The following is a 27,483-nucleotide window of genomic DNA, read 5'->3' as shown; positions in this document are numbered from 1 at the left end:
TTGATGTTCTTATTTATTTTATGCATCATTTTTGCCAGAATTCTAACTTGCATTTTACTAATCTTACAGAGACTATAAACATGTTTCTATGCCTTTAAAAATCTGGACAGCGTGGCCAAAGCCATAGTCCAGCAGGTAGGGTGTTTGCCTTGCACACGGCTGACCCTGTTCCATTTATGGCATCCCATTTGGTCCCCCAAGCACCGTCAGGAGTAATTCCTGAGTGCAGAGCCAGGAGTAACCCCCGAGCATTGATTCGGATGTGACACAAAATGACATAAATAAATAAATATATAAGTAGAGATATGGGCAGGGTGGTGGTGGTGAGGGGTATTGCTTTAAGAGGCCCCTGAATTGGAGCCTGGGCCACCACAGGACCCCCAGCACCACTTGGTGTGGTCCTGAAGACCCCCATTGCTAGACCCTGCACAGCACAGCATATTGGGTACCCTCAGGCCCCCTAAATAATGCTGGGGAACCCCCTACCACATTCCCCCCAAAAATTCCACTCAAAATACAACTTCAATAGCCACAAGATCCTTCAATCCACATTTGCAACTGAGGCCAATTTCAAGAGCTCTCGGGAAAGCGAAGCACGGAAAGAGTTTCCGTGGGAACCTCTGGGGCGCCAATTCGTCCCCCCCAGCCCCCTCCCCCCACAAGCCTGTCCAGCAAAGATCCATTTTGAGCCCTGGACGACACGCCCCCGCCCCCACCCCTGCCCCTCTTTAGTCCTCAGTCTGTCTCTCCCCATTCATTTATGTCGTCACTGGGGAGATCAGATTCAAATTCTTCTCCGGGGCATGAAAATGACTCACAGACTGTGCTCTGAGGTCGCCAGCAGCCCCCTCATCCCCCGCAGCCCCCACATCCCCCGCTTCCGGTCCCCGGCGCCAACTCCCCCAGAAGCCCCATCCCCTTTGTCTGTAGACCACGCCCCCAATCCATAAGCCCCTCCTCTTCAGCACTTAGCCCCGCCCCAGTTTCTCCCCGTAACCACTCAACTCCTCCTCTTTATCCAGGCGTCGCCCCTTGCCCCCGCGGCCCACTCAGCCCCTCTCCTCCACCCTTAGCCTCACCCTTCCGCCCCTCCACCCCCACCCCTACGCCCCCTACGCCCCACCCCTCCACCACCTGCAGCCCCACAGTCTGATCCTAAGGTTACTTCCTCCAACATTTCACAGCCGGAAAGTGGTCTGGGCCAAGCCCTGGCCAAGAGTTTTGGCACTTTCTCCTCGCTTTCCCTCGGTGCCCACCACGCCCAACCCCCGCTCCCCGCTTCCTCCTTCTCTTTCGAACCACTCAACCCCCTTAAAAGGTGATTTCAAACAGGGTTAAAAACCTCAGACGTCCCCGCGAGGACGTTAAGAGGGCAAAGTTTATATACTCGAGAGGAACTCTCGGATGGCGCGTCCCCAGGCGTGGCCGGAGCCCCGGCAGAGGCGCGGATGGGGCTGGGCGCGGCGTGCATGCGCCCCACTAAGGCCTTGGCAGGGACCTTCCCGGAGGGCCACATGCCTCACCACCGCCCCCGATCCCGCTGCGCCCCTCCCGCGAGCCCGGGGCATTCGAGGCCCCCTGCACCGAACGCGGTTCTGGCCTGCACGGCGTGCGCGAGGAGAGCAACCCAGGTCTCAGGAAAGTCCCTCGCCAGGGACTTGCGTTCATGAGGGGGAGTGGTTAGGGGGCGAGCTCTGGGAAGGGGCGTGGTTATGCCGGGCCGGGCTCTGGGAGAGGGCGGTGTTAGGGGCGTGACAAGGCCATGTGAGAGGCGCGGTTAGGAGAGGGGCGGGCTTTGAAGGGGCGTGGTTATGGCGGGGCGGACTCTGGGAAAGGCCGTGAGGGGCGGGGCGGGCTCTGAAGGGGCGTGGTTATGGCGGGGCGGAATCTGGGAAAGGCCGTGAGGGGCGGGGCGGGCTCTGAAGGGACGTGGTTACGGCGGGGCGAACACTGGGAAAGGGCGTGAGGGGCTCTGGGAGGGGGCGTGTCCAGGGCGGGCACTGGAAGGGGCGTGGCTAGAGGCGGGGCGGGAGGCTTTTATGGGCTGCCCTGCGGCGGGGCCGCGCCACCGCCTGCGCCGCTCGGGAAGAGGCGGGCTCGGCTGCCCGCACCCCGCACCCCGCCATGGCCGCGCTTACAGTGCCGTGAGCCGCGGCTGGAGCGTGCCCGGCGCCCGGCATCGCCGGGAGCCCCGGGCCATGCGGCTGCCGCTGCCGCTGTGGCTCCTGCTGCCGTTGCTCAGCGGCAGCGGGGCGGCGGAGCCCCCGACAGGTAAAGGGCGGCCGCGCGCCCCCCCCCACCTCTCCACCCCGCCGAGCCCCGCGAGTCGATCGTGCGGCGGATGCGGGGCTGGGGGATGTCGCGATCGCCTGCGGTGGGGGGTGGCGATGTCGCGATCGCCTGCGGTGGGGGGTGGCGATGTCCCGATCGCCTGTGGTGGGGGGGGGAGGTCCTGGGGGCGCACGGGGAGAGGCCGGGCAGCGGTCACTTGGGACCGCCTGGACTCTCTCCCGGGCCTCGTGGGTTGTGAACATCGCTAGGTGGGGCTGCGGGGGCAGGGGGTCTGCCGAAAGCCCTGGGCTCCCACTGAGGGTGCGGGCTAGACGGAAGGGGGATTCCCGCAGCCTCCAGGCCAGCAGCCAAGCGACTGGCTGGGAGAGAGCTGCGACCACCCGGCGCCCGGACCCCTCCAAGACGTCCCCTGCTGTGGAATGCGGGACTCTAGCGGCGACGCTTCCCCATTTCCCAAAACGGGCAGAGGAAGCTCGGAGTCCAGGCGTCTGGGCGTCCGGGCCGACCTGGAGTTTCCACGGTGCCAGCCGCCACCTTCTCTGCCCTGGCCTGCCCTGGGCGCCACCGCCGGGGGGTGCCCGGGGCAGGGGGTGCGCTCGGGCACCGCGCGGGGGAGTCGGTCTTGGAGACCCAGGGTCCAGACTGGGGGTGGTTTGCGGTCGCGGGGAGGGGCTCAGGCGTCTAATCCCAGCTCTGCTCACCTCTGGACAGCGTCCCACCTGGACGGATGCTCCTCTCTCTTTCTTTTGGGGGTGGCGGGGAGTTGGCGTCACACCCGATGGTGCTCAGGGGTCACTCCTGGCAGTGCTCCGGAGACTATAGGTGGGACCCTCCATGCCAGGGTCTGCCTTGCCGTCTGAGTTCTAAGTGGTCTGGCCTTATTTCTTCTCCCCCAGCAACCCTGGCAAAGGCCCAACGCAATCCCTGCGCCCTGGGCTGGAGTGCTTCACAGTGCTGGGTGTCGTGTGGAACTGGACTGCGTTCCCTACCCCTCCGTGTGATCAGGCTTGGGGAGCATTCCCCGGTGGAGAACTGACTATTGGTTGCCATAAGCCCAGAGTTTAAGCCAAGAACCTGTTGAGATCTGATGTTGGCCCTCCCCACAAGAATGCTATAAAGATTCGGATTGGGGCTGGAGTGATAGTACAGTGGGTAGGGCATTTACCTTGCATGCGGTGGATCCATGTTCGATCCCCAGGTTCGATGCCCAGCATCCCATATGGTCCCCTGAACACCGCAAGAGGTAATTCCTGAGTGCAGAGCCAGGAGGAACCCGAGCATCGCCAGGTGGACCCAAAAAACACTGCACTGCATTGTCCTCCCGTTTTTCATCGATTTGCTCGAGTGGGCCCAGTAACATCTCCATTGTGAGACTTGTTGTTACTGTGTTTGGCACATCAAATACGTCACAGGTAACTTGCTAGGCTTTGCAGAGCGGGCGAGATACTCTCAGTAGCTTGCCAGGCTCTCTGAGAAGGACGGAGGAATTGAACTTGGGTCAGCCGGGTGGGCCGGGTCGGCTGCGTGCAAGTCAAACTCCCTACCCATTGTGCTATCGCTCTAGCTCACCCAAAAAGGAAAAAAAAGATTTGGATCTGTATGGTACAACTGATCCTTTGTGGTTTGTCTCTTGATGAGCAACACTTTATACTACTTAAGCACTGTTTGATTTAGGGGGTTCATAACACATGATTTAACACACCCTGGGATGGGCCCGAGAGATTGGATAGTCAGTAAGGTTCTTGCCTTGCGTGTAGTTGACCCAGGTTCGATCCCCAGTGCCACAGCCCCTCTCAACCCTCCCAGGTGTGATCCCTGAGCACAGAGCTAGGTGGAAGCCCTGAGCACTGCTGGGTGTTGGCCCCCAAACACAAACACGCAATTTTTTTTTATTTTCTTGAATTTATTATTATAATTGGCCATTCATGTCATTGAACCCAGAGCCTCACTTGCAGGGCTTGTGTTCCCCTACCTCACCCCTGAGCCACACCTTCAACCCGTAACAGGGATATTTTTTTAAGGAAAGCTCTTCTCTTTTGGATGGAGGGGCACATCTGGTGATGCCCAGGTGTTACTCCTGGCCTGAATTTAGTGCAGGCATAGGGGTTTCTATGGGATGCCAGGGATTGAACCCCAGGTCAGCTGCGAGCAAGGCAATTGTATATCTCTCTGGCCCTAAGAAAAGCTCCTCTTTTTTTTTTTTTTTTTTTTTTTTTTTTTGCTTTTTGGGTCACACCTGGCGATGCATCAGGGGTTACTCCTGGCTTTGCACTCAGAAATTACTCCTGGCGGTACTCAGAGGACCATAGGGGATGCTGGGAATATGGGAAGCCTGGGTCGGTTGCGTGCAAGGCAAACGCCCTACCCGCTGTATTATTGCTCCAGTCCCAGAGAAGCTCTTCTTAAATCAAAACGAAGAGCAAATATTAACAACTGAGCCTATAGTTAGTCAGGGACTGAAAATGGCCACACATGTTCTGAAACTTACAAGAGTCTTTCAATAACCAAATATTGCATTCATGGTCCAAGATGGGGAAGCAAGGAGATCTTAAAAGGGGAAACTTGTCTTATTTCCCATTTAGATTTGTTAAAATATGGGGAGTCAGGGTATAGACTTATGGTAATGCTGTATGGTGGTCTTTTGCTTGGGACAGAAACCTAGTCATCACTGAAGTGCATGAGTCAGCCTGATGACCCTGCCCGGTGAAGAAGGCTTCTCTTTGTAACTCTTGTAGCTGATAGATTGCCTTCAGACTTCTGCTACAAAATGACATTTCCCCACTCAAGCATCCAAAAGCGGATAAGCTTAGAGACCCTCCCCAGCCACCCCCACCCTGCCAGTCCCGGGCAACGGCAGCCACAACCTAGTTGACCAAGAATTACCACTGGGGCCCTCAGATGTCCTGAGCACCTCTTGACAAGTCCTTGCCAGTAATCAAATTTCATGGAAGCTGGTGCTAGCATTCCTAGAGTTTGCCACCAAAGACTCCAACAGCTCTATGGTTTCAGCTGTTGAAGGTGGACAAAGGCCAGGATATGGTTCTGGTGGCAGAGCGTTCGCCTTGCATGCTTGAAGTCCCTGGTTCGATCCCACTGCCTGCCCCTCCCCACCCCAGCACTGCCAGGAATGGACTATATATACACGTGTCTGAGCGCGCGCGCACATGTGTGTGTGTGTGTGTGTGTGTGTGTGTGTGTGTTTAATTTATGATTTATGTCCAAATTCATGATAATGTGCAGTTGGTGTGTATTTAAGCCATGCCACCAGTGTATCCGATGTGTAAATATCTACATGAAGCGTTTTAGAGGCTTGGATGGTGTCTTGAGAAGAAGTGTGCACTTTCACGCAGACTTCCTGGACATCCAGTAGATCTTTATCTCATCTATCAGGAAGTGCTGATGAGTCAGAGCCCTGGAATGGGCCTCAGTGGTGAAGTGCATTCCTTGCTTCCTGGGTACAGTCCCAGTGAGTTGCCCCAGAGATCAAAGTTTGAACACAGAGATGGAGTGAGGCTGTGTGTATCCTGTGAGCTTCTGTGGTGGTGTTTTGTTTTTTTTTGGGGGGTACGCCTGGTAGTGCTCAGTGCTTCCTCCTGACTCTGCACTCAGGGAATCACACCTGACAGAGCTCAGGGGATGCTGTGGGATTCCGGGGATTGAACCCGGGTCGGCCACGTGCAAGCGCCTTACCCATTGTACTATCTCTCCGGCCCTGGGACTTTGAGCTTTTTATCTTGTAGCACTGGGAGTGTTGTCAAAACCACATGTCTCCCACTGGGGAGTGTCTCCATTTCCTGTTGCAATAAATCAGCAGCCCAAGCTTTGCCTTGCAGTCCAGACAGTGGGTGGAGAGAGAAAGGTGGGTAGCACTAACTCCCGGTGCTATACCTAGGCCAATGCATGTCACCTTTCACAGGACTGAAATCCTGGCGTCATTCAGGCTCTGGGGGTTGGATTGGCCTCTTGAACCCTTTTAAGGTTCTCCGCAGATGCCCTCACAATGACTTTTGAGTTCACCCCAGAATCTAGACTTATCTCCAGATATTAAGGCCGTCTGATTAGGGACCTAAACTTGGCAGCCCACGTTCTCTCTGTGTATAACTAATCAGAGGACCCGGACACACACACACACACACACACACACACACACACACACACACACACTTGCCTACCTTTCTTTCTCTCTCTCTATCTCTATCTCCCTCCCTCCCTCCCTCCCTCCCTCCCTCCCTCTTTCTCTCTTTCTCTCTCCCTCTCTCCCGCTCCCTCTCCTTCTGATTTTTGATTTTAAGCAATGTTCAGGGTTTATTTCTGGTTCTGTGCTCAGGGATCACTTCTGGTGTGACTCGGGGATACCATATGGGCTAAAGCAGGTTGACCGCATGCAAAGCAAGCTCCCTACCCACTGTACTCTCCCTCCAGCCCCTTTGCCCTACCTTGACATTCAGTGGGCAGAGAGACACACTGGGAAGCTTGTTGAAAAAGCAAGTTTCGGGGCTGGAGCAATAGCACAGCAGGCAGTGCGTTTGCCTTGCATGTGGCCAACCCAGGTTCCAATCCCAGCATCCATTATCTTCCCCTGGGCACCACCAGGAGTGATTCCTGAGTGCAGAGCCAGGAGGAACCCTTGTGCATCTCTGGTTGTGACACAAAAAGAAAAAAAAAATAAGAAAGAAAGAAAATGCAAGTTTCCGGCCAGGGCCTGGGAATCTGTATTTTAACCCAAACCTTAGGGATGGGATGTTGAGACTGAGTAGTGGGTGGGGAGGGAGGAATCTTCCACAATTCAGGGTTTGGGGAGATGACTCAGAGCCTGCCCTGGCACAGGCTCTGCATTCAGTCCCCAGCAACCACATGATCCCAGGAGCACTGCCGGGAATGACCCACAACTTGCAGAGTAACCCCTGAGAACCGCCAGGTGCACCTCCCCACCCCTCTCAAAACTAAAGAAATAACAATGCTAATGAATTCTGGGGACAGATTGCTTCTGCTCCCAGGGTTCGGAGGTGGTGGGTGAGTGTGTGTGTGTGTGTGTGTGTGTGTGGATGGGTTATGTGAGAGTGAGTGTGGTTGTGTGTCTGTCGATTGCCTCGAGCAGGCCCCAGTAACATCTCCTTCATCCTAGCCCTGAGATTATATTCAAGGCTCTTTAGGAGAATGAGACCCATCATTGTTACTGGTATTTGGCATATTGGGTATGCCATGGGGAGTTTGCCAGACTCTGCCATGTGGGCAGGCTACATTTGGTAGCCTGCCATTTGTCCAAAGTAGGAATGAGATAATAAGATGTCATAATAAGATGTTCCAGGAGCTGGTTTTTATAGTCTCTGAGTCTTGGCCGTTGATGGGATTACACAGCGCCAGGGGGCCAGTTGGTGGGTGTAACCCCCGTGTACTGGAATTCGGAGGATCTGGGTGGAGGATGCTCACCCCGATCCAAGTAGGCTTGGAGATCTCAGCTCCAGGAACCTGCTTGCCTTTGTCCCTCTGCCAGTACCTTCATGTGTGCGGAGAGTGGTCTCAGCATGGTGGTGGCTGGTCCTGGAGGTCTTCAGCTGCCGGAGCCCTGGTCGGGGCAGGGAGGAAAGTTCAACCCGCTCCCCTCCAAGGGGAGGGGAGGACAGCCAGGCGCAGGGGCAGGAGTGTGTGTCTGTGTGTGTGAATATATATGAATGAGTTTGTTATGTGAGTGTGTGTATCTGTGAGTGTATATGAGTGAGTGTGTTTGTGCGTGCATGTGTGTGTGCATATATGTGTGTTCATGCATGCGTGCGTGTGTGTGTGTATGTGTTCCTTCACTAACTGCTGGTGCTATGTCTAGGCCAGTGCGTATCACATGGCCAAGTTCATCTTCACTACAGCCTGAGGGCTGTTCATCTGGGGTGTGGTTCCCAAGGCCTCCTGTCTGTGGGGCCTGCACCCGGCCGTGAGCTTCATCCCCAACTCTGAGAGTGAGTCCCAGATTGCACAGTGGTCTGTCCACTCACACATGTCACGGAAGGTGGGACATCTAAGTCCTGAGGGACACTTCCTGGAACTCACAGGATGGGTGGGGGTGGGGAGGGGGCAACCCCGCCCCCCTGTCCATGGTGCCAACCCCCCAGGACGGGTTCTTGGCATTCTTGGCAGGGGGAATGGCTGCTCCATGCACTGTGGCAGGCGCCCAGTTGTCTGTGGACATGAGCGTGTGGGCGATAGACCCAGAGCATGACCCTCTCTCTCCCCTCTCTCCTCTCTCTCCCTCTCGGTCCTTCTCAAGACCCTCCTGTCCAGCTGCCGGCTCCTCAGAACCTGAAGATTCTCCTGTACAATGCGCAGCAGGTTCTGAGCTGGGATCCAGTCCCCCCGCCTGATGACACGGGGCCGGTGGTCTACCAGGTGCAGTACAAATAGTAAGCAGATGTTCCCTTGACGTCCTTCCAGGGTGCTGGTGGGGGGGGGGGGTGCTTGGTCAGCTGGGCTGTAAACAAATCCCAGGAAGGGAAGAGATCGGCTCTGGGTGCTTTAAGGTCTCCACTGGACCACAATTGCTCCACCGTCAAGGACATCCCCCACACACACACCCCAACCACACGGCCTCCGAGGTTTGGCACAAGTAGGTCCCCTGATGGTTTCACGAAGGACTTCCTGTCCCCCAAGGCAGGATGTGTTTTTCATTTGCTTCTTATCAGCTTTGAAAAACTTCCTTTTGGGGAGGGGGGGTGTCAGGCAGAGAAAGAGAGAGAGAGAAAGAGAGAGTACAGAGCTAAGACGCTTGCCTTGCATGTGGCCCAACCCTGATTTGATCCCCAGCACCACCCCCACCCAGCCCCATCAGGAGTGACCCCTGAGCACCATCAGGTGGGACCCCAAAGCAGAATAAGAGCAACATTAGGGGACCTTGCGGGGCTCGCAGGTGACCCCTGTGTGCGACCTAGGGTGTTGCTATGGTCCCAAACAGCGAGGGAACGCGGGAGCAGTTTTTTGATCAGAGATGGCCTCTCTCACCTTCCAGCGCCCCTTGGAACAACGTTGGCTTAGTGGAAATAGCATGGGCGGGTTTGGATTGAGGCGGAGGGGTGAGGGCGTTTCCTCCCCTCCCTTTCCCTCTATCATTCCAGCTGGTGTTGCCGTACGCACGCGTGTCTGGTGCCGGGGTTGGGGCGGGGGGTGGGGTGGGGGGGTGGGAGGGGTCTGCCCGCCTTTCTCCCATTTTCAGCCCGGGTACTCGTGGGCTTAGTTGCAGTGGGGGCATGTGAGTCCCGGTTATAGTGCTCACTGGGAGTCTCTGCAGTGCCCACCGAGGGTCACACTTTCGGGGAGGTACTCATGCACACCTGACTGCGGGGTGGCCAGAGGTAATGTGGGACTTGGAGGAGGGCGGGGTCGCTGGTGGCCAAGTCGCCAGGAGGGTGGCGGGGCCCCAGGGAGACGCTCTGAGCATCTGTGGATGCCCGGAGGCCCCAGGCTCTGCTCTTCCTCCCTGGGATTCCAGGCTTTTCTCAGAATCACTCGGGTGCATCATTGATGGGATAAGGCCGGAACCCCTTGGCTGGAGCGATAGCAGAGTGGGTAGGGCGTTTGCCTTGTATGCAGCGGACCCGGGTTCGAATCCCAGCATCCCATATGGTCCCCTGAGCACCGTCAGGAGTAATTCCTGAGTGCAGAGCCAGGAGTAACCCCTGAGCATTGCCGAGTGTGACCCAAAAAGCAAAAAAAAAAAAAAAAAGCGGGGACCCTTGTTGGGGTCAGAGCTTGGGCAGCTTCAGAGCTGCAGAGGGAACATTGCTATGTGTGTCTCTGCACACTGGAGCCCAGCTGGGTATTTGGTAAATGGAACATCCTCCAGATAAACAATCTCGATGACCGGATTGCTGCCCTGACGGGGTTCCCCAGCCTTGAAGAGGGTCGGTCACTTCTGGGTCACCAGGCGCCTATGGATGCTAGGAATCGGGGTTCTCTCACTTTTGCATATTTGAGGAGCCCCCTAAGCAGCACCCAGGGGCCCAACACTTAAGCCAACCCAGACCTGACTACCCTGTGCTTGGGCGCAGCAGTGGGGACTCAGGGGTCACCAAGGCCACACCCAATGGTACTGGAGGCTTCCCGGGCCACATAGGGCAGTGCTTTGTGCGGGCTTTGCCATGCCGGGTTCACACTCAGGTTTTCAGGCTGCAGGGTACTCCTCACTGACCCGCCAGCGTCCCTTGCCCCTGGAAGCCACGGAGAGCACATGCCTTTCCCCACAAAGGCTAGCCTGAGGCAAAGGAACTGTGCTGGGGGAATAGGAACACCTGGGGGGGGGGGGGTCACCATAAACCATAAACCATAGTTCAGTTTACAGCGCCACGTTCTTGGACTCTGTCCCACATCCTTGCGGGTTTGAGGATGGAATGAGGGTCCTGGTATCTGTTTTGGTGTTTTAGATACTTTCCCGTATCTGGAACGCTGGTGTTTACATGGCCTGATTTCCGCTGGGGGCTGTAGGGCTTTGGGCTTCTCTCCTGCTCTTCCCCGCGCTCTCTCTCTCACTCTCTCTCTCTCTCTCTCTCTCAATGCTCGACATCAAATGACGGGGGAGAGAGCCTGTGAGTGAGAACAGTTCCAGGAACAAAGGCAAGTCACACGGATGTGGCAGGATGCTTCAAATTGAAATCCAGGGTGACCCACACTGTTCGGACTGGGTTTAGCCCACAGTGCTCACTTTTTAAATTTTTTTGGTTTGGGGGCCACGCCTGGTGACGCTCAGGGGTTACTCACAGAGCTCAGGAATTACACCCGGCAGTGCTCAAGAGGTCGTATGGGGTGCCAGGGATCAAACTTGGGTCTCCTGTGTTCAAGGCAAATGTCCCATCTCTCCGACCCTGTTACACTGTCGTGTATTTGTCTTGTCTCTCAACACCTGCGTTCGGTGGTCTCGAGACACTTCCCTCACCGGGAATGGCTGAGGCAGTGGGTGGACAAAGGAGGAAAGGAGGGCCAGGTTGGTTGGTCTCAATTGCAGTTTATTCCAATCTCGTTTCCATTCTCTATTGATTCTCCTTCCCTCGATTCCCCTTCATCCTTCCTCTCGAGATCCTGCTCCTTCATTCTCCTGTTGGATGCCCCTTGATTCTCTCAATCCTCCCTACCCCTCTCACAGCCTTAGTTATCTCCCCAGTCATAAGGGGGCTGAGGCAGCAAATACACCTAAGTGTGACCATACAGTCAACGGATGTAAGGTCCCTCGCTCAGGGGAAGCTTCTTCCTGGACAAACTCTCATTCAGCAAGACGACCCACCTAAGGGCAAAATACCATCTAGGGGTACGTTTCTCCTTTCCTTAGTCCAGTAACCATATAAATATTAATTTTAATTCTACTCCTTAATAATATTAGTCATTTTGTATGGACACAGTAAGAGATACATTAAACTATAAGATTGCTCTCCTAGGGCCATCTCACTATAGATCTCAGACTACAGTGTTCAGGCCAGATTAGTCTTTCCTAACCCTATCAGGGTCCTAATCCAGTTGTTACTTTTTGAATCATGACAAAATTTGCCCATGACCATCCTCTTAACTTATAATTAAGTATTGTGGCGCTTTGGCCTGGCCCATTTTGATGCGAGGGTAGCTCACAGCTTGCCCTGGGTCCATCCAGTCCCTTTTCAGGACCCTTCTTTTGGGGTCCTAGAAACTAAGGACCCCAGTTGAGGCTTAAGTCGAGAAAACAGATGCCCAGGAGTGAATATTATTCAGAGTCATTTAAGACCCAAGTTACAAAAGCATGGCATTAACTGTCTTCCTGTGTCTATACAAAAAGGACATTGCTTTAAAATAAACTATGCAAAGGACATAAGCAGAAGAGAAAAGCAGTATTTCACTCACAAATGTGAAATCAGAGGAATCTGACCTTACCACTTAACAGAATTTGAGTAAGGGAAAAAAGTGATAGACCGTTGGGGAAACAAAGCACAGAGAAGGAAGTTACAAATAAACACAGAGGAATGGAAGTGCCCCAGGAGAACTGTGATAAACTAAGCTCTCCGTGGTAAGGGAGAAAGAACGTATCACCAATGTTATCCTACACATTGTGTTTTTTCAATTGATGTCAACATTAAAAATCTAGTAGGGAGGGCCCCCGGAGCGATAGTATAGCGGTTAAGGCAGGGCGTTTGCCTTGCACGCAGCCAACCCGGATTCTATCTCCGGCATCCCATATGGTCCCCCGAGCACGGCCAGGAGTAATTCCAGAGTGCAAAGCCAGAAGTAACCCCTGAGCATCGCTGGGTATGGCCCAAAAAGCAGGGAAAAAAGGGGGGCCCAATGAGAGAGTGCATTTGGGACTTTGGGGTTAATCCCCAGCACCCCCTAAAGCCAAACTAAAAAACAAAGCAAAAATGTGTAGATTAGAGATTGTACTTTTAGGGTGTGGAGCGATAGGACAACAGGCACAACGTTTGCTTTGCATGCTGCCAACCTGGGTTCCATCCCAGCATCCTATACGCACCCCCCCCCCCAGCACTGCAAAGATTAATTCCTGAGCACAAAGCCAGGAGTAATCTCTGAGTACTGGGGAGGGGGTGCCCCACCCACCCAAAAAATAAATTGTACTTTTAAAAATTCAATTTCTGGGCCCCGGGGTGAGGAGGGGCTAAAGCTACATGCCTGAGGGCTGGAGCAATAGGACAGCAGAGAGGGGTGTTTGCCTTGCACATGGCCGACCCAGGTTTAATCCCAGCATCCCATATGGTCCCTCGAGCACCGCCAGGAGTGATCCCTGAGTACAGAGCCCTGAGTACAGGAACCCCTGAGCATCGCTGGTGTGACACTAAAAAAAAAAATTTTTTTTTAAATTAAAAAAAGTAAAGCTACATGCCTGGCAGAAGTGAGGTCTTGAGTTCTAGCCCCAAGGTGGCTCCTGTGTGAAAAACAGGCCCCTATGACTGCTGCCCGGGGCCTAGTAACAGACTGCAGTGACAGGTGTGCAGCCTAGCGTGTGTGAGCCCCACGACCAGGAGGGTGACCCCCACCGGCATGTGTGTGGCAGCTGCTGTGACCAGAGGGGGTGTATGAGCCCCCCACTGATGAGTTTGACCCCCTGTGAACATCTTATTCAAGTGTGTGCGTGTCCTCCTCAGCCCCCAGTCATGGCCACCAGTGCAGCAACAGAGGGAAAGGGAGAGAGAAAGAAAAAGAATCCCAATTTTTGGTTTCCCTTGAGAACAGGCAGCAGGAGCCTGTTTGGAATGTGCCCCACGCCCAGCCCAGACATTTTTGTTTGTATGTTTGTTTGTTTGTTTTTGGGGGGGAGGGGGCCACATCCGGCAATGCTCCGCTTACTCCTGGCTCTGTGCTCAGGAATTACTCCTGGTGGTGCTTGGAAATGCCCGTATGGGATGCCGCAGATTGAACTGGATCTGCCCAGATGGGATGCTGGGGTTTGAACCAGGTCTGCCTATATGGAATACAGGGGATTAAACTGGGTCTGCTCAGATGGGATGCTGGGGTTCGAACTGGGTCTGTCCGAATGGGCTGCAGGAATTCGACCCGTCTGCCACATGCAAGGCAAACGTCCTCCACACTGTACTAACAGGCCCTGCTTGTTTGCTTGTTGTAGTTGGTTTGTCTGTGCCACTCCCAGCCGTGCTGGGGTTTTGGGGGTGCTACACCCAGCTTGGTGCTTACGGAGTATGGGGGGTGGTCGAAACCAGCTCTGCTCAGGGTTGGAAGTTGGAACCTCGACTTCCCATGTGCAAAGTCTGTGTTCCAGCCCCTTGAGCTGTCTCCATATCCCTCCCCACATCTTTCCAACTGTTATTCCTTTCTGATCTAAATAGCGATCAAGAAAAATCAGCCAAGTGGAGTTCATGCTCAACTCAATCAGCTGAATCAATGGCTGAATAAATAGCAATACTCCTATATTAGAAAGAAAGAAAGAAAGAAAGAAAGAAAGAAAGAAAGAAAGAAAGAAAAATCAGCCAAGCCCAGAAGAGCAGAGAGCAGGAACTGCAGCCAGCCCCAGGCCCTTCCAGTCCAAGGCAGGGCTCCCTCCTGGGGGTGTCTCCCCAGAAGCTTCTTTCCAACTACAAAGTCTTATCTGAAGATTGACTGTTCTGGGTGTAAAACCTGAGACAAAACTTAGGTCACACTTCTGCTCCCACTTCCTTTGGCTTCCTTTTTTTAAAAATCTAGAGTGGTTTTTATTTGTTCGGGGTTTGGGGGCCTCATCTGACTGTGCCCAGTGCTGGCTCCTAGCTCTGCATTCAGGGATCACTCCTGCTGGTCTGGGGGTGAGGGGGGGGACCATATGGGGCGCCGGAATTGGAATCCAGTCAGGTTTGTCCAAGCCAAGTGCCCCGCCCACTGTGCTATCTCTCTAGCTCCTTGGGTGAGGTTTTTTCCCCTCCATGATTCTTTCTGTGTAAATATTTTGACTTGTTGATCATAGGAGCTCGTGTTCCCACCCAGGTGTGGACCGTGTGGGGTCAGCAGTGACGGGAACCAATGCTGCTTCTGCCTCTGGCTTCTTCAGCCTGAACTGCTGAAGCCAGACTTTAACACTTTGGGTTTTGGGGGATCTGGGGGAGGGGGGGGTGGTCACATCTGGCAGGTGCTCAGGGCTTACTACTCGCTCTGTGCTCAGAGCTCACTCCCAGCAGGATATGGGGGACAGTGGAAGATACTGGGATCGAACGCAGATCAGCCACATGCAAGGCAAGCACCCTGCCCGCTGTCTCATTTCTCCAGCCCTAGGTAGAGCTTTTCCTTGTTTGTGACATGAGCAGGGAATTGGCACACGTGGAATCATAGGAACCACGTGGCCCTCCTGAGTTCCAACAGGTGTAGCCCTGGTGGCTGTGAGGGGAGCCTCCTCTCCCCTAAAAAGATATTTAAAAATAAAACGGGGCTGAGGAGATAGTACCGAACAGGTAGAAGGCTCACCTTGCACGCGGCTGCCAGGTTCCATCCCAGCCCAGCATACCAGACTCTTCCCGAGCACCATCAGGAGTAAGCTCTGAGCCCAGCAGAGTGTGGACCCCCTAAAAAAATAAAACCCAAAAAATAAAACAAATCAAAATTAGATCAGGGGGTCATGCGTGAGGCCCAGCTGGCCAAGTAGCACAGTAGCGTCCCCCGGGCCCCTGAGCACCTGATTGGGAAGCACCCTCCCCCCCAAAAAAAAGAAACAACCCAGGAAAACAAAACCCCGCCTTCCTGCCGTGGGTCATGCTCTCGACAGCCCTGTTTATTAATGGCGTGTATGCCCCCCTCCCGTTGAGGGCACCTGTCCCACTCTGCCCCCGTCAGAATCAGCTTCCTGCCCCCGCAGACTTCCCCAAGCCGGCCCGTCCTCCCTTTGGCTCCTCCGAGGGCCTCTTCCCCTTCCTGGACATTATTTTTGGAGAAGCGTTCAAAAATGAAGGTTGTTCTGAGAAAAGGGAAGCTCAGAGGAGAAAGGGGGACCTGAGGAATAGAAGCACGGCTTGGAAGCATTGGGGGCTCTCAAGCCCCCAAGTTCAGCAGAGTCAGCGTACCCTTAAGCATCTGGCAGGTTTGGAAAAGTCACGTGCCCATTCTGAGTGCCCTCCCTGCCCCCCAGTTTGGAGGGACTGCCTTGGGGGGACGGGAGGGGCGATTGTCCTTCCCCCCTCCCATGTCCCCTGCCTTGCCTTGCCAGGCCTGAGTGATGTCTGAGCTCAGGCTCCTCCCATGCCTCTCTCCTAGACCAGGACAGAGATTAGAACCGGGAACCAGAGGTCCCACGTGGGGGTGTCAGTCTTCAGCCCTGGCCTGAACTTGGCGGGGATTTCCGAGGGGTGAGGCTGAGTTTCTCTAAATGGGCAGCTACGGGGGAGGGAGCAAAATCCGCATGAGCAGAGCGCATGCCTTGGGAGTGTTGTGGGGGGTTTGGGGGAGCTCTGGGGCCCTAAGATAGGGTGGGACGGCTTGAGTTTGAAGCATTCAGGTCACCTGTAGCGGGGGCCATGGAGAGTCAGGCTCAGAGCTCATGGTGAGCCTGGGGGCCCCCGTGCACCCCTTTGGGTCTGGGAACCCCTGATCAGTGCAGGGCCCGGGGGCAGCCCCTCACCCGCCCGAGCGTGAGCTGCCCGCCTGAGTGGCCAGGCGGCCCCTGTGCACTTCTTGGGAGGCCAGAGGACAAAACAAAATGAGTCAGTTTGTTCAGGGCGTGCTCCTGGCTTTGTGCTCAAGAATCACTCCTGCTGGGTTCAGAGGAACCATATGGGGACCAAGGGTTGCACCTGGGTCGGTCACCCACATACAAGGCCATCGCTGTCCCCGCGGTCCTTTCTCCCCAGCCCCCTGAACAACACACACGCCACACACATGCAACACACACCACACACACACCAGACCCCATACATGTACCACACACACATACCACACATCACACACACACCACCACACCCCACACCACACACACCCCACATCACACACACACCACACCCCACACCACACATACCACATACACACATACACACCCTCACGCCATACACACCACACACACATACATACCAACCACATACACACATACACACACCACACACATACACACACCACACACACACACACACACACACAGACACGCACTCTATAACTGAAACTGTCTGATCAGCACATTGCCCCATAGATAGCCCTTACCACTCCACAGCTCCAAGACACAGGAAGAACCCCGGCAATGAGACGGGTGAGGGTCCGCACACAACTCCGGCGCCCCCCCCCCCGACCACCTGTGTGGGAAACGATGCTCAGAGCCTTGGGGAAGCGCAGGCTGGAAGCCACAGGAGACGCCACCAGGGCCAGCCAGGAGTCACTGTTGCGGGAAGCACGTGGGGCGAGAAATGGCAGCTTTGTGCTGGGGGCGGGCGGGGTGTGGAACAGGGATACTTTGCAGGTCCCACAGGGCACCCCAGGATCCAAGGACACTTGTCCACACAAAACTTTGTGAGTGTATGACTTATCCTGGGGAGGGACTCTAGGGGCCCCCTGGCATTGCTAAAGTGTGTGTGTGTGTGTGTGTGTGTGAGAACCATGAGGTGCCAGGAATGATATTCGGGGCCTCATACATGCAGGGGCTGTGTAGGTAAGGGAGCGCCACCTTTTTGAGCCACTTTTAAATATTTTAGGGATCTGTTATTATTTTTGTTGTTGTTGTTGTTTTAATTTTGTCACGTTACAGTGTAGTGAAGTTCCACGGTTGTTCCTGATACCATATTCCAGAACTGCTCCTTTCACTCCCCTCCACCAATGTCCCACTCACCGCCATTTGCCGCCCCTCACCAGCCTGCCTCTCAGAGACGCACTTTTTTTATTTTATCTCTTTCCCCCCTAACTTTTTCTGCTGTGGTTTACAGCACTGTTGCTAAGAAGGTTTCATACCTAACACTTTACCACCTTATTATAATATGAATCACTCCCGGCGGTGCTTGGGGGACCATATGGGATTCCGGGGATGGATCCCCGGTTGGCCACGTGCAAGGCCACTGTACTATTCCTCCAGCCCTTAATATATATATTAAAATATATGTGTAGCACTGTCCTCCCATTGTTCATTGATTTTCTCTAGCGGACCCAGTAACGTCTCCATTGTGAGACTTGTTGCTACTGTGTTTGGCATATTGAGTATGTCACGGGGAGCTTGCCAGGCTTTGCCGTGCGGGCGAGATACTCTCCGAGAGGGGCGGAAGAATCAAACCTGGCTCAGCCGGGCCGGTGGCTTGCAAGGCAAACGCCCTACCACTGTGCTATATAAATATATATAATATATAATATATATTTTAACGGAGGTTGTGCCAAATCTGCAATATTCAGGCCTTACTCCAGTGCTCAGGGGGACCCTCTGGGGTGCTGGGGATTGAAGCCAACTGGGCTGCGTGCAGGGCCGGCAGCGCCTTTCTGGGCTGAGCCGTCTCTCCCACCCACAGTCGCGTGGGCAGGAGTGGTGTGTGCGGGGATGCCTGTGGCCGGGGGCCTGCGGGGACCCTGTTGACACGGGGGGGACCTTGGCTTCCCTTCCCAGCACCAGCACCACCGAGTGGAGTGACGTGGTCGATGAACGCATCAACTGCTCGCGCGTGGCGGCGCCGCTGTGCAACTTTACGGCCGGCCAGGGCTTCGTGTACTCCTACAATGTGTCCCTGCGTGTCTGCGCCCACCAGGGCTCCCGCGCCTCCGCCTGGGCCTTTGCACCCTGGTTCGAGCACTACCGGAATGGTAAGGGGGTGCGGCATGCTCGCGGGTGCCAGGACAGCGTGACCGTCACACGCATCACAGGGCTGGGGCCACGGGATAAAACGTGGGAGTCAAACCCAGTAACAGGGCCAGAGCGACAGCACAGTGGGGAGGGCGTTTGCCTTGCATGAAGCCAACCTGGATTCAATCCTCGGTGTCCCACATGGTCCCTCGAGAGCACCACCAGGAGTAATTCCTGAGGTCAGAGCTAGGTGGAACCCCTGAGTATTGCTGGGTATGACCCAAAAAGCAAAAACAAAACAAAAAAAAGAAAAAAAACCAAAGATTTATTAAAAAACAAAAACAAAAAAACACGGTAACAGCCACGTGTTGCAGGAAAGCAGAGCCCAGAGTCCACATAGGTGTCCTCAGAGTCCTCAGAGTGTCCTTGCTTGCCCCTCTCTCTGCGTTTCGAACAGAAATAAGATGATTCCAGGGTGCGCTGAGCTAAGGTGAGGAGGAGGGGAGGGAGACTTCCCCTGGACCCTGCCTGCTTCTGTCAGTCAAGAAGCTGGCAACCCCCCGGCCAACTGGTAAGGCAAGTGCCCTAACGCCTGCGCCCGCCAACCCCAGGTTGTTTTCCCTTAAATAGGACACTGAAGTATGTGAAAGCAAGCGGGGCGCCTGTCTCTGTCACCTGCTACTGTTCAGAAGAGGGCCCAGGGGGCTGGAGCGATAGCACAGCGGGTAGGGCCTTTGCCTTGCATGCAGCCGACCCGGGTTTGATTCCCAGCACTGGCAGGAGTGATTCCTGAGTGCAGAGCCAGGAGTAACCACCCTTGTGCATCACCAGGTGTGTGTGACCCAAAAAGGAAAAAAAAAAAAGGAGTGGGCATCTGAGCGTGGGTCCAGTGGGTGCAAGTACTAGCACGTCAGGACGAGGCATCCACACTGTGCCCGTAGGGGCCAGGTGTGTGCGCCGTATTTACAGACTGTTGTGAATACCTTCCAGTTACCATCGGACCTCCAGAAAACCTGTCGGTGAAGCCCGGAGGAGGCTCCCTCATCGTCTCCTTCTCTGACCCCTTCAAGATATCCAGCAAGGAAAACAAGGTGTTTTTCCGCTATTTTGTGTGCTACTGGGAAGACTGGGACGAGGCCAGGTGTGAGAAGGTAAGGACGCGTTCCTCCTCATGTCCTGATGTCCTGCCGGTGGAGCCAGGGGACCAAGGGAGTGTGAGGGGAGCCCGGCACCGGCCCTGTCCTCACCCGGCTCAGGCCCTGTCCTCACCCGGCTCAGGCCCTCCGCCACACTGGAGCTGGGGGTGTCCCCTGGGCCCTTTTTCTCCAACACGCACCCCACCTCTGCAGCCTGCAAGATTTGGCCATCTCCATCTCTCGGATCTAGTTGTTGGCAAAGAGGGGCCAAGGCCATAGGAAGGAGCAAGAAGGTTCGGGGGAGAAGGGCTGGCAGCTCTGATCTGAGAAGGCCTGGAAAGAGCACAGCGGGGAGGGTGCTTGCCTTGTTTGCGGCTGATCCGGTTCGACCCTTGGCATACCTATATGGTCCCTCAAGCACTACCAGGAGTCAGCCCTGAGCATAGTGGGGTGTGACTGAAAAACAGAAAACAGAAAGGGGTGAGGGGCTGGAGAGATAGCACAGTGGGTAGGGCGTTTGCCTTGCACGCGGCCAACCTGGGTTCGACTCCCAGCATCCCATATGGTCCCCTGAGCACCACCAGGAGTAACTCCTGAGTGCAGAGCCAGGAGTAACCCCTGTGCATCGCCGGGTGTGACCCAAAAAGCAAAAAAATAAATTAATTAATTTAAAAAAAGGGGGGGTGATAAATGGCCTCAACCCTCTCCCTGCCCGGGCCCCCAGCAGCCAAGAGTCACTTCTTGTCATCCCTTCCCAGCTGCCTGCTGACCCTTCACTAGTGGTTCCCAGTGACACACACTTAGGGGCACGAGCTCTCTCTGTGCTTCTGTGTCTGGCTTCGGACCAGGCCTTGGCTTCCACCACCTCATTTTCACCTTCCTGGCGAGTGTTTCAGAGATGGGGTGAAGGGCCGGCAACTGGCAGTGCAAGCCCTGGGCTCTGGGTCCATGTTCTTAATTGCTATCTTCCTCCGGCTATGGCCGTGTTTCTTCTCCAGCAGAGGCACCTGTGGTTTCACTCTGCATGTTTTCAGGTACTCGTGGCTAACCACCGTCCCCAGATGCTGAGCACAGGGAGATGTCAGGGAGTCATATTCACATAACTGCAATCACAATGAGATGTCAGGGAGTCTCATTCATGTAACGGCAATCACAGTGAGATGTCAGGGAGTCACATTCACATAACTGCGATCACAGCGTTCATTCTCCTCACTCCACTGTCAGTCAGTGCTCCCGAGTTTTGAGCAGCCCCTCCTCAGTGCTCTGGAGGGCTCGGGAGTAACACAGAGTCCAGGGCTGGGCATCAGCTGCAGTTTTGTGCATGTCTGGGAGGGTCTTGGGACCAAAGGCTCTTCAGCTAATCCATGTTTGATCCCTGGTACCCCATATAAATAAATAAATGAGCCCCACCAGGAGTGAATCCCCCAGTGCCGAGTCAGGAGTCAGCACCACTGAGCACCACTGGGTGTGGCTCAACATCAAAAAGGAAAAAAATTAATAATATAAAAATCCTGAAGGGCTGGAGTGATATACAGGGGGTAAGGTGTTTGCCTTGCATGCGGCCAACCTGGGTTCAATTCCCAGCATCTCATATGGTCCCCCAAGCACCGCCAGGAGTAATTCCTGAGTGCAGAGCCAGCAAAAAAATAAATAAATAAATCCTGGAGAAGGTGCATCTCACTGAAGACAGACTCACAACTGGTGTAAGCGGAAACACAGGATCATCTTCAAGAGAATAACATTTTATCTTGCCAGGGGATGCCAGAGCACTTGTGTTCCCAGACCCCGTGTGCATCCCAGAGCACCACTGGGTAGCCCTGCTGGCCACCAGATGCCCCAGCCATGGCCCAGAAGCCCTACTCGGAGGTGGGGGGGGGGGCAGCAAGTTAAAAATCAGCAGGAGGCGCTGGAGCGATAGTACAGTGGAGAGGGCGTTTGTTTGCCTTGCACGCAGCTGACCTGGGCTTAATTCTCAGCATCCCATAGGGTCGTCCCCCTCCCCACCTCCAGCACCGCCAGGAGTGATTCCTGAGTGCAGAGCCAGGAGTAACCCCTGAGCATCGTGGGGTGTGATCGCCCCCCCCCAAAATCAGCAGGGGCTGGAGCCCTGTTTGGTTCCTGGCACTGCCTATGCTCCCCTGAGCCCCGCTAGGAGTGACCCCTGGGCGCAGTTAGGTGTGGCCCCCAAAACAGATAGAATAATAGAATAAAAATAGCAATAATAAAAAAATAATAATAACAAATGAATCCAAGCAGAACCTTCTCCTTGGCTGCTTGTGCCCTCTGAGCCTAGGCCCGGCGGGGAAGGCTGAGCCCGGCTTTGTGGACTGCGGGGAGGGGGGAGGGAGGCGGGAATGTTTGACACCGCGGCCGTCCCGGTCTTTGCCTAGAATGAAGACGCCTACAGGGAGACCCTCATCCAGCTGACGGGCCTGAGACCCTGGCGCCGCTACTGCGTGCGTGTGCGCGCCCAGCTGTGGGAGAAGCAGCAGAGCCTCTCGGAGTCTGGTTCCTACAGCGACGTCGCATGCAGCGAGACAGGCCGAGATGGTACCCGCGCCTTCCCGTGCCCTAGGGGCAAGACCCCACATGGCAAAGCCGGGGGTCGGCGGCGGGGGGCGAGGAGGTGATCGCCAGCCTTGGCGGGCTCGAGCTGAGCTCCTGCAAGGGCCAGTGTTGGGGTGGGACGGACGAGGGGCGCGCTGGGGGCGCGTGACCTGCGGCGCACGCATCCGACCCTTCTCCTCCTCTCCGTAGCCTCCGCCGAGCTGCAGCAGGTCATCGTCATCGCCCTGAGCATCTTCCTGGTGCTGATCATACTGGTGGTGGTCTGTCTCTTCCTCGTCCTGAGATACAGGGACCTCATTAAGCTCTGGTTCCACAGGCCGCCCCGCATCCCCTTACAGATCGAAGAGGTATGTCCACCCACTGCCCCGATGCTGGGCGCCGCCCGGTCGAACAGTCCCTGGGTCCAGGGCCCCGGGCTTGTTGTTCAAGTGAACTGTGACACACTTGCACACCCCCGACACCATCGACAGGTCGGGCCAGGGTATCATGGCTCGGCAGATGTCTGGGATCTGCAAGAGTTTGGACCCTGGTACTTACTGTACTGTACCTCCTTCCCCCCCACCCCAGGCTATCTTGAGATAGCCCTTGTGGTCCCCAGCATCACCAGGCATTCCTTCCCTCCCCCCAAAACAGGTGAAAGCAATGCCAGTGCCTCTCAATAGGCGGGTGTTTCGTGGCATTTGCAGAGCATGGGCTATTACCCAGCTTTAAGAAGGAGTGAAATTCTGACCCAGGAGACCCCAGGGGTATGGTGGAAAGTGAAGAAAGGTCACAAAAAAAGACAAGCACTGGGGCTGGAGTGATAGCACAGCGGGTAGGGTGCTTGCCTTGCACGTGGCCAACCCAGGTTCGATTCCCAGCATTCCATGTGGTCCGCCGAGCACCTCCAGGAGTAATTCCTGAGTGCATGAGCCAGGAGTAACCCCTGTGCATTGCCAGGTGTGACCCAAAAAGCTAAAAAAAAAAAAAAAAAAAAAAGACAAACACTGCAGAATCTCACTTAAGGCGGCAGCGAGAATAGCCAGACCAGGCCAGGGAAACAGTTCCCTGGGCAGAGACATGCTTTGGTTGTGGGAGGTCTGGGTTCGACCCCCAGCTCCACTTGGTTCCCCTCATCCCCCCCCACCCAGCACTGCCCGGAGTGACCCCGAGCACCCAGCCTGGAGGCGCTGTTTGAGCATCGCAAGGCGTGATCCAAGAACAAACAGAAAAATAGGGACTGGTGAGACTGTACAGTAGCAAAGGCACTTGCCTTGCTGGTGGCTGACCTGGATCTCATCCCTGGCACCCCATAGGGTCACCTGTGCCCAACCAAGAGTGATCCCTGAGCACAGAGCCGGGAGTCACAGAGCCAGGAGTCAGCCCTGAGCACCAGAGGGTGTGGCCCAGAAACCAAAGATAGATAGATAGATAAATAAATAAATAAATAAATAGTGGTTGGGCAGGCGTCTCCAAGATCTGGAGCAGTGCTGGGTTCTACTCTACATCTCAGCACGGATGGTCCCTCGAGCACTACCAGGAGCGACCCCCAAGCAGAGTTAGGAGTCGCCCCCAAGCACCACCAGGTGTGGAATCCCCAAAACAAAACCAAAAACCGAAAATGAAGTAAAGAATAATAAGGTAGAATTTAAAACCAAATGAGGGGGGAACGAAGTGATAGTACAGCGGGTAGGGCATTTGCCTTGTACGCAGTAGACACAGGTTCAATCCCCAGCACCTAATATGGCTCTCCCGAGCCTTGCACGGAGTAATTCCCGAGTACAGAGCCAGGATAAGCCCCGAGCATTGCTGGGTGTGCCCCCCTCCCACCTACCCACCCCCACACAAATGATAATAATATTAAATACATTTTAAAAATGAATTTGGGGTCAGAGAGTCACAGTACAGCAGGCAAAGTACTTGCCAACCATGATTCAATCCCCGGCACCCCATATAGACCCTTGAGCCTGCCAGGAGTGATTCCTGAGCGCAGAGCCAGGACTAAGCCCTGAGCTGGGCGCGGCCCGGTCGAGCAGTCCCTGGGTGAGGCAGAGAAGTGAATGAATGCAGTAGCCCCGGGAACAGAAGGTGGTCAGGCTGGTGAGGAGATGGCTAGAGTACTGTTGCAGAAAAGGGGCTGTGAGGGCCGGAAGGATAGTACAATAGTACAGTGGGTAGGATACTTCCATGCAGCCCTTATGGTCCCCTGAATGTGCCCGGAGTGATCCTTGAGCACAGAGCCAGGAGTCAGCCCTGAGCACTGCCAGGTGTGGCACCAAAGGAAAAAAAACAAAACAAAACACTAAAACCCAAAACTACAGCTCTTGGTGTCCGGGCCTTTTCCTTCGTTCATGGTCGCCGCTGCTCCCCAGACTTCCCCGTTAGTCTCCTCGTGAGTGAATCTGACCTTTGGGGTGTGACTTAAACCATAAGGTCTTGCGGTTCATTTTCCTGGGAAAGTGTGAAAAGTGTCCCTCAGAGCGAGACGGATGAGTCAGAGTTCACACGGCCTCTGAGGCTTCCCCTGCACACGTGGTGCTGAGGTTCCTCTTTCTACCAAGCCTGAAACTCAGCGGGCTGCATGGCGGGGGCCCAGCTGGCATTTCCCGGGACCTGGCACAAGCTTCGGGCTAACTCTGGTGACTTCTGGTGACTTCACGACCTGCCCAACGCTGGGGGCAGGAGCCAAAGGAAAACTGACGCTTGGAGTGCTGGACATAGGCCCCAGGGCAGTGCTGGTCGGATCTTTAGTCTCTGCCTGTGCCCCAGGAAACAGCAGCTCTGAAAAAAATAATCCCTGCCAAGGGGCCAGAGCAGTAGTACCATAGGGATGGCGCTGGCCTTGCAGCTGCCAGTCTGGGTTCGATCCCCGGCATCCCATATGGTCCCCCAAGTCCTGCCAGGAATAATCCCTGAGCACAGAGCCAGGAGTAAGCCCTGAGCACTAACAGGTATGGTCCAAAATCCAAAACAACAAGAAAGGAAGGAAGGAAGGAGGGAAGAAAGGAAGGAAAGAAAGAAAGAAAGAAAGAAAGAAAGAAAGAAAGAAAGAAAGAAAGAAAGAAAGAAAGAAAGGCCACCTACCCACTTTCTCCTCGTCCCCCTGGGTCAGTGATGGCCAGGGGCCCAGCCCCCTCTCTTTCTGGGGAACGCCAGGCTTGGCAGAGGCCCTTTCAGGGTTCAGCCTCCTACCTGCAATCAGCACTTCCTGGGTTCCCGGCCCATCTACACTTGCATAAAAACAAACCAGGTCAGCCTGGGGAGTCGTGGTTGAGTGATCCGTGAAGCGTGGGATGATAGTGTTCAATGGATGGAGAAGTTGTTTCCTGGGCCAGCAGAACAGCCTTCTGGATCCCCAGTGAAGAGGCTGCACGGGGGTCACGGGTGAGGGTTCCTTGGGCAGGTGCACGCTATGTCCGGCTGAGGCCCTGGCTTCCATCCCTGGCACCCCTAGACTAAATATGAGGGTCCCAGCTAAAACTTTTTTTTTTTGCTTTTTGGGTCACACCTGGCAATGCTCAGGGGTTACTCCTGACTCTGCACTCAGGAATCACTCCTGGTGGTGCTCGGGGGACCACATAGGATTCTGGGAATCAAACCTGGGTCAGCCACGTGCAAGGCAAACGCCCTACCCACTGTGCTATCACTCCAGCCCCAAACTTTTGTTTCTGTCTTGGGGGGGGCTTGGGGGCCAGACCTGGCTGTGCTTGGGGTTCACTCCTGGCCCAGCTGGGGGTCCAGGGGGAAACCGTACGTGGGTGGCACTGGGGGGATTTGAACCACAGTTGGCCATGCCCACGGCAAGCGCCCCAACCCTTGTGTGCTCTCTGCCTGCCACACTACAAGGAACAGGGCCTGCTGCAGAGAATCGGTACTAACCCACCCGCTGTTGCTTTTCTACCCTCAAAGTATCTCAGGGACCCGGCCCAGCCAATCCTGGACACTCTAGACAAGGACAGCTCTTCCACAGACGACGCCTGGGACCACGTCTCCCTCGTCTCGTTTCCAAACACCCACTGAGGAGCTGATTCCTCCCCACAGCACTTTGCACAGAAGCACCGGAGCTGGCCCGCCTGGGCTGAGGCTCCTACCAACTTCCGTCCACCCACGCCCCATGTTCCTGCAGCAGAAAGGCCCTCGGTGGGGGTGACTACAGGACGGGGGGCGGGGGGGAGGAGGGGGTGCCGCGCGCTCTCTTCCTCTTTCGAAGCCATCTAAATCATGCCCATGTCTAGAATGCTTCTGCAGAGAGATGTGGGAGCGGGGGAAACAGCGCAGCCACTTAAGGCACCTGCAATTAATTCCTCACCCCCCCCAAAATCAAGGTCTCTTAAACACTAAAAGATAAAGGTCTGTCACTGTCGAGTGGACCCACATTGGAGTGCTTGTAGGTTGGGCCACAGACAGGAGACTGGACTTCAGGGGCGAGGCTGGGACGCCCTCAGGCAGAACCCAGAAACTACCCGGGTTCGTCCCGGCCGGGAACTCTGGTCAGCCCCTGGACTCTGGGTCTTTTGGATCAACTTGAGCCTGATGGGCAGATATTTTCCTAGTAATTTAAGTTTCTTTAGTCAAACTAGAAATAAAGGGTTGTTGACTTTTCTAAAGTCTCTCTCCATGTTGCCTGCCTTGTTTTGATCCTTTTTCCCCGCCCTGCAAAGTTTTACCTTTTAAAAATTCCTGTGCTGGGGGCCAGACTGGTAGAATGGCTGGTAGAGCATTTGCCTTGCAAGCAACCAGGCCAGGTTCAATCCCTGGCATCCCATATGCTCCCCAGAGCACTTTCAGAAGTAAGCCCGGAGCACTGCTGAGTGTGTAGCTCCCAAAGGATAAATTCCTGTACCAGGGCCGAAGAGCAAGAACAGGGGTTCAGGTGCTTGCTTGCCTTGCACAGGGCCAAATTGGCTGGATCCCTAAAACCACATTCCCTCTGCCCAAAATTACTGTATTTTATTGGGGGGGGGGGGGAGAGAGGGGCCACACCCAGCAGTGCTCAGGGCTCATTCCTGACTCTGCACTCCAGGATCACTCCTGGTGATGCTCCAGGGATTAAACCTGGGTCAGCTACTTGCTATACTATGCATCCCCTAAATTTTCATTTTATTTGTGTTGGTCTTGGGGCCACATCTGGAAGTGCTCAGGAGCTGTTCCTAGCTGAGCTCTGGGAGCACCCCCCTCGCAATGCTTGGGGAACCGTGTGTGGTTCTGGAGATTTGAACTCTGCTTGTTTGCATACATGCAGACCCCCTGCCTCCTGTATACCCCTCAAGCCTAAACATATCTTTTCCTTGGGGGGGAAGGGAAAGGTATGGTCCAGGCCCAGCTGTGCTCATG

General features: G+C 55.0%; 1 protein-coding gene across 1 annotated transcript; it reads left to right on the top strand.

Moving 5' to 3' along the window:
* Positions 1-2,060: 2,060 nt before the first annotated feature.
* Positions 2,061-26,300, top strand: IFNGR2 (interferon gamma receptor 2). The gene is made up of 7 exons (XM_056109394.1): positions 2,061-2,271; positions 8,552-8,684; positions 18,293-18,486; positions 19,457-19,617; positions 21,993-22,152; positions 22,360-22,517; positions 26,059-26,300. The coding sequence occupies exons 1-7, from the start codon at positions 2,199-2,201 to the stop codon at positions 26,167-26,169; spliced, it is 990 nt and encodes a 329-aa protein (XP_055965369.1). The 5' UTR covers positions 2,061-2,198; the 3' UTR covers positions 26,170-26,300.
* The last annotated feature ends 1,183 nt before the right edge of the window (positions 26,301-27,483 follow it).

This window comes from Sorex fumeus, unplaced genomic scaffold (genome assembly GCF_029834395.1).
Source record: "Sorex fumeus unplaced genomic scaffold, SorFum_2.1 ptg000265l, whole genome shotgun sequence".
Lineage (NCBI taxonomy): Eukaryota > Metazoa > Chordata > Mammalia > Eulipotyphla > Soricidae > Sorex > Sorex fumeus.
This window is presented reverse-complemented; position numbering and strand designations above follow the sequence as displayed.

Coding starts and splice junctions, on each gene's coding strand:
- IFNGR2 (XM_056109394.1), top strand. CDS start 2,199: ATGCGGCTGCCGCTGCCGCTGTGGCTCCTGCTGCCGTTGCTCAGCGGC. Junction 8,685..18,292: donor TACCAGGTGCAGTACAAATA/GTAAGCAGATGT, acceptor TTCCCTTCCCAG/CACCAGCACCACCGAGTGGA. Junction 19,618..21,992: donor ACGAGGCCAGGTGTGAGAAG/GTAAGGACGCGT, acceptor GTCTTTGCCTAG/AATGAAGACGCCTACAGGGA.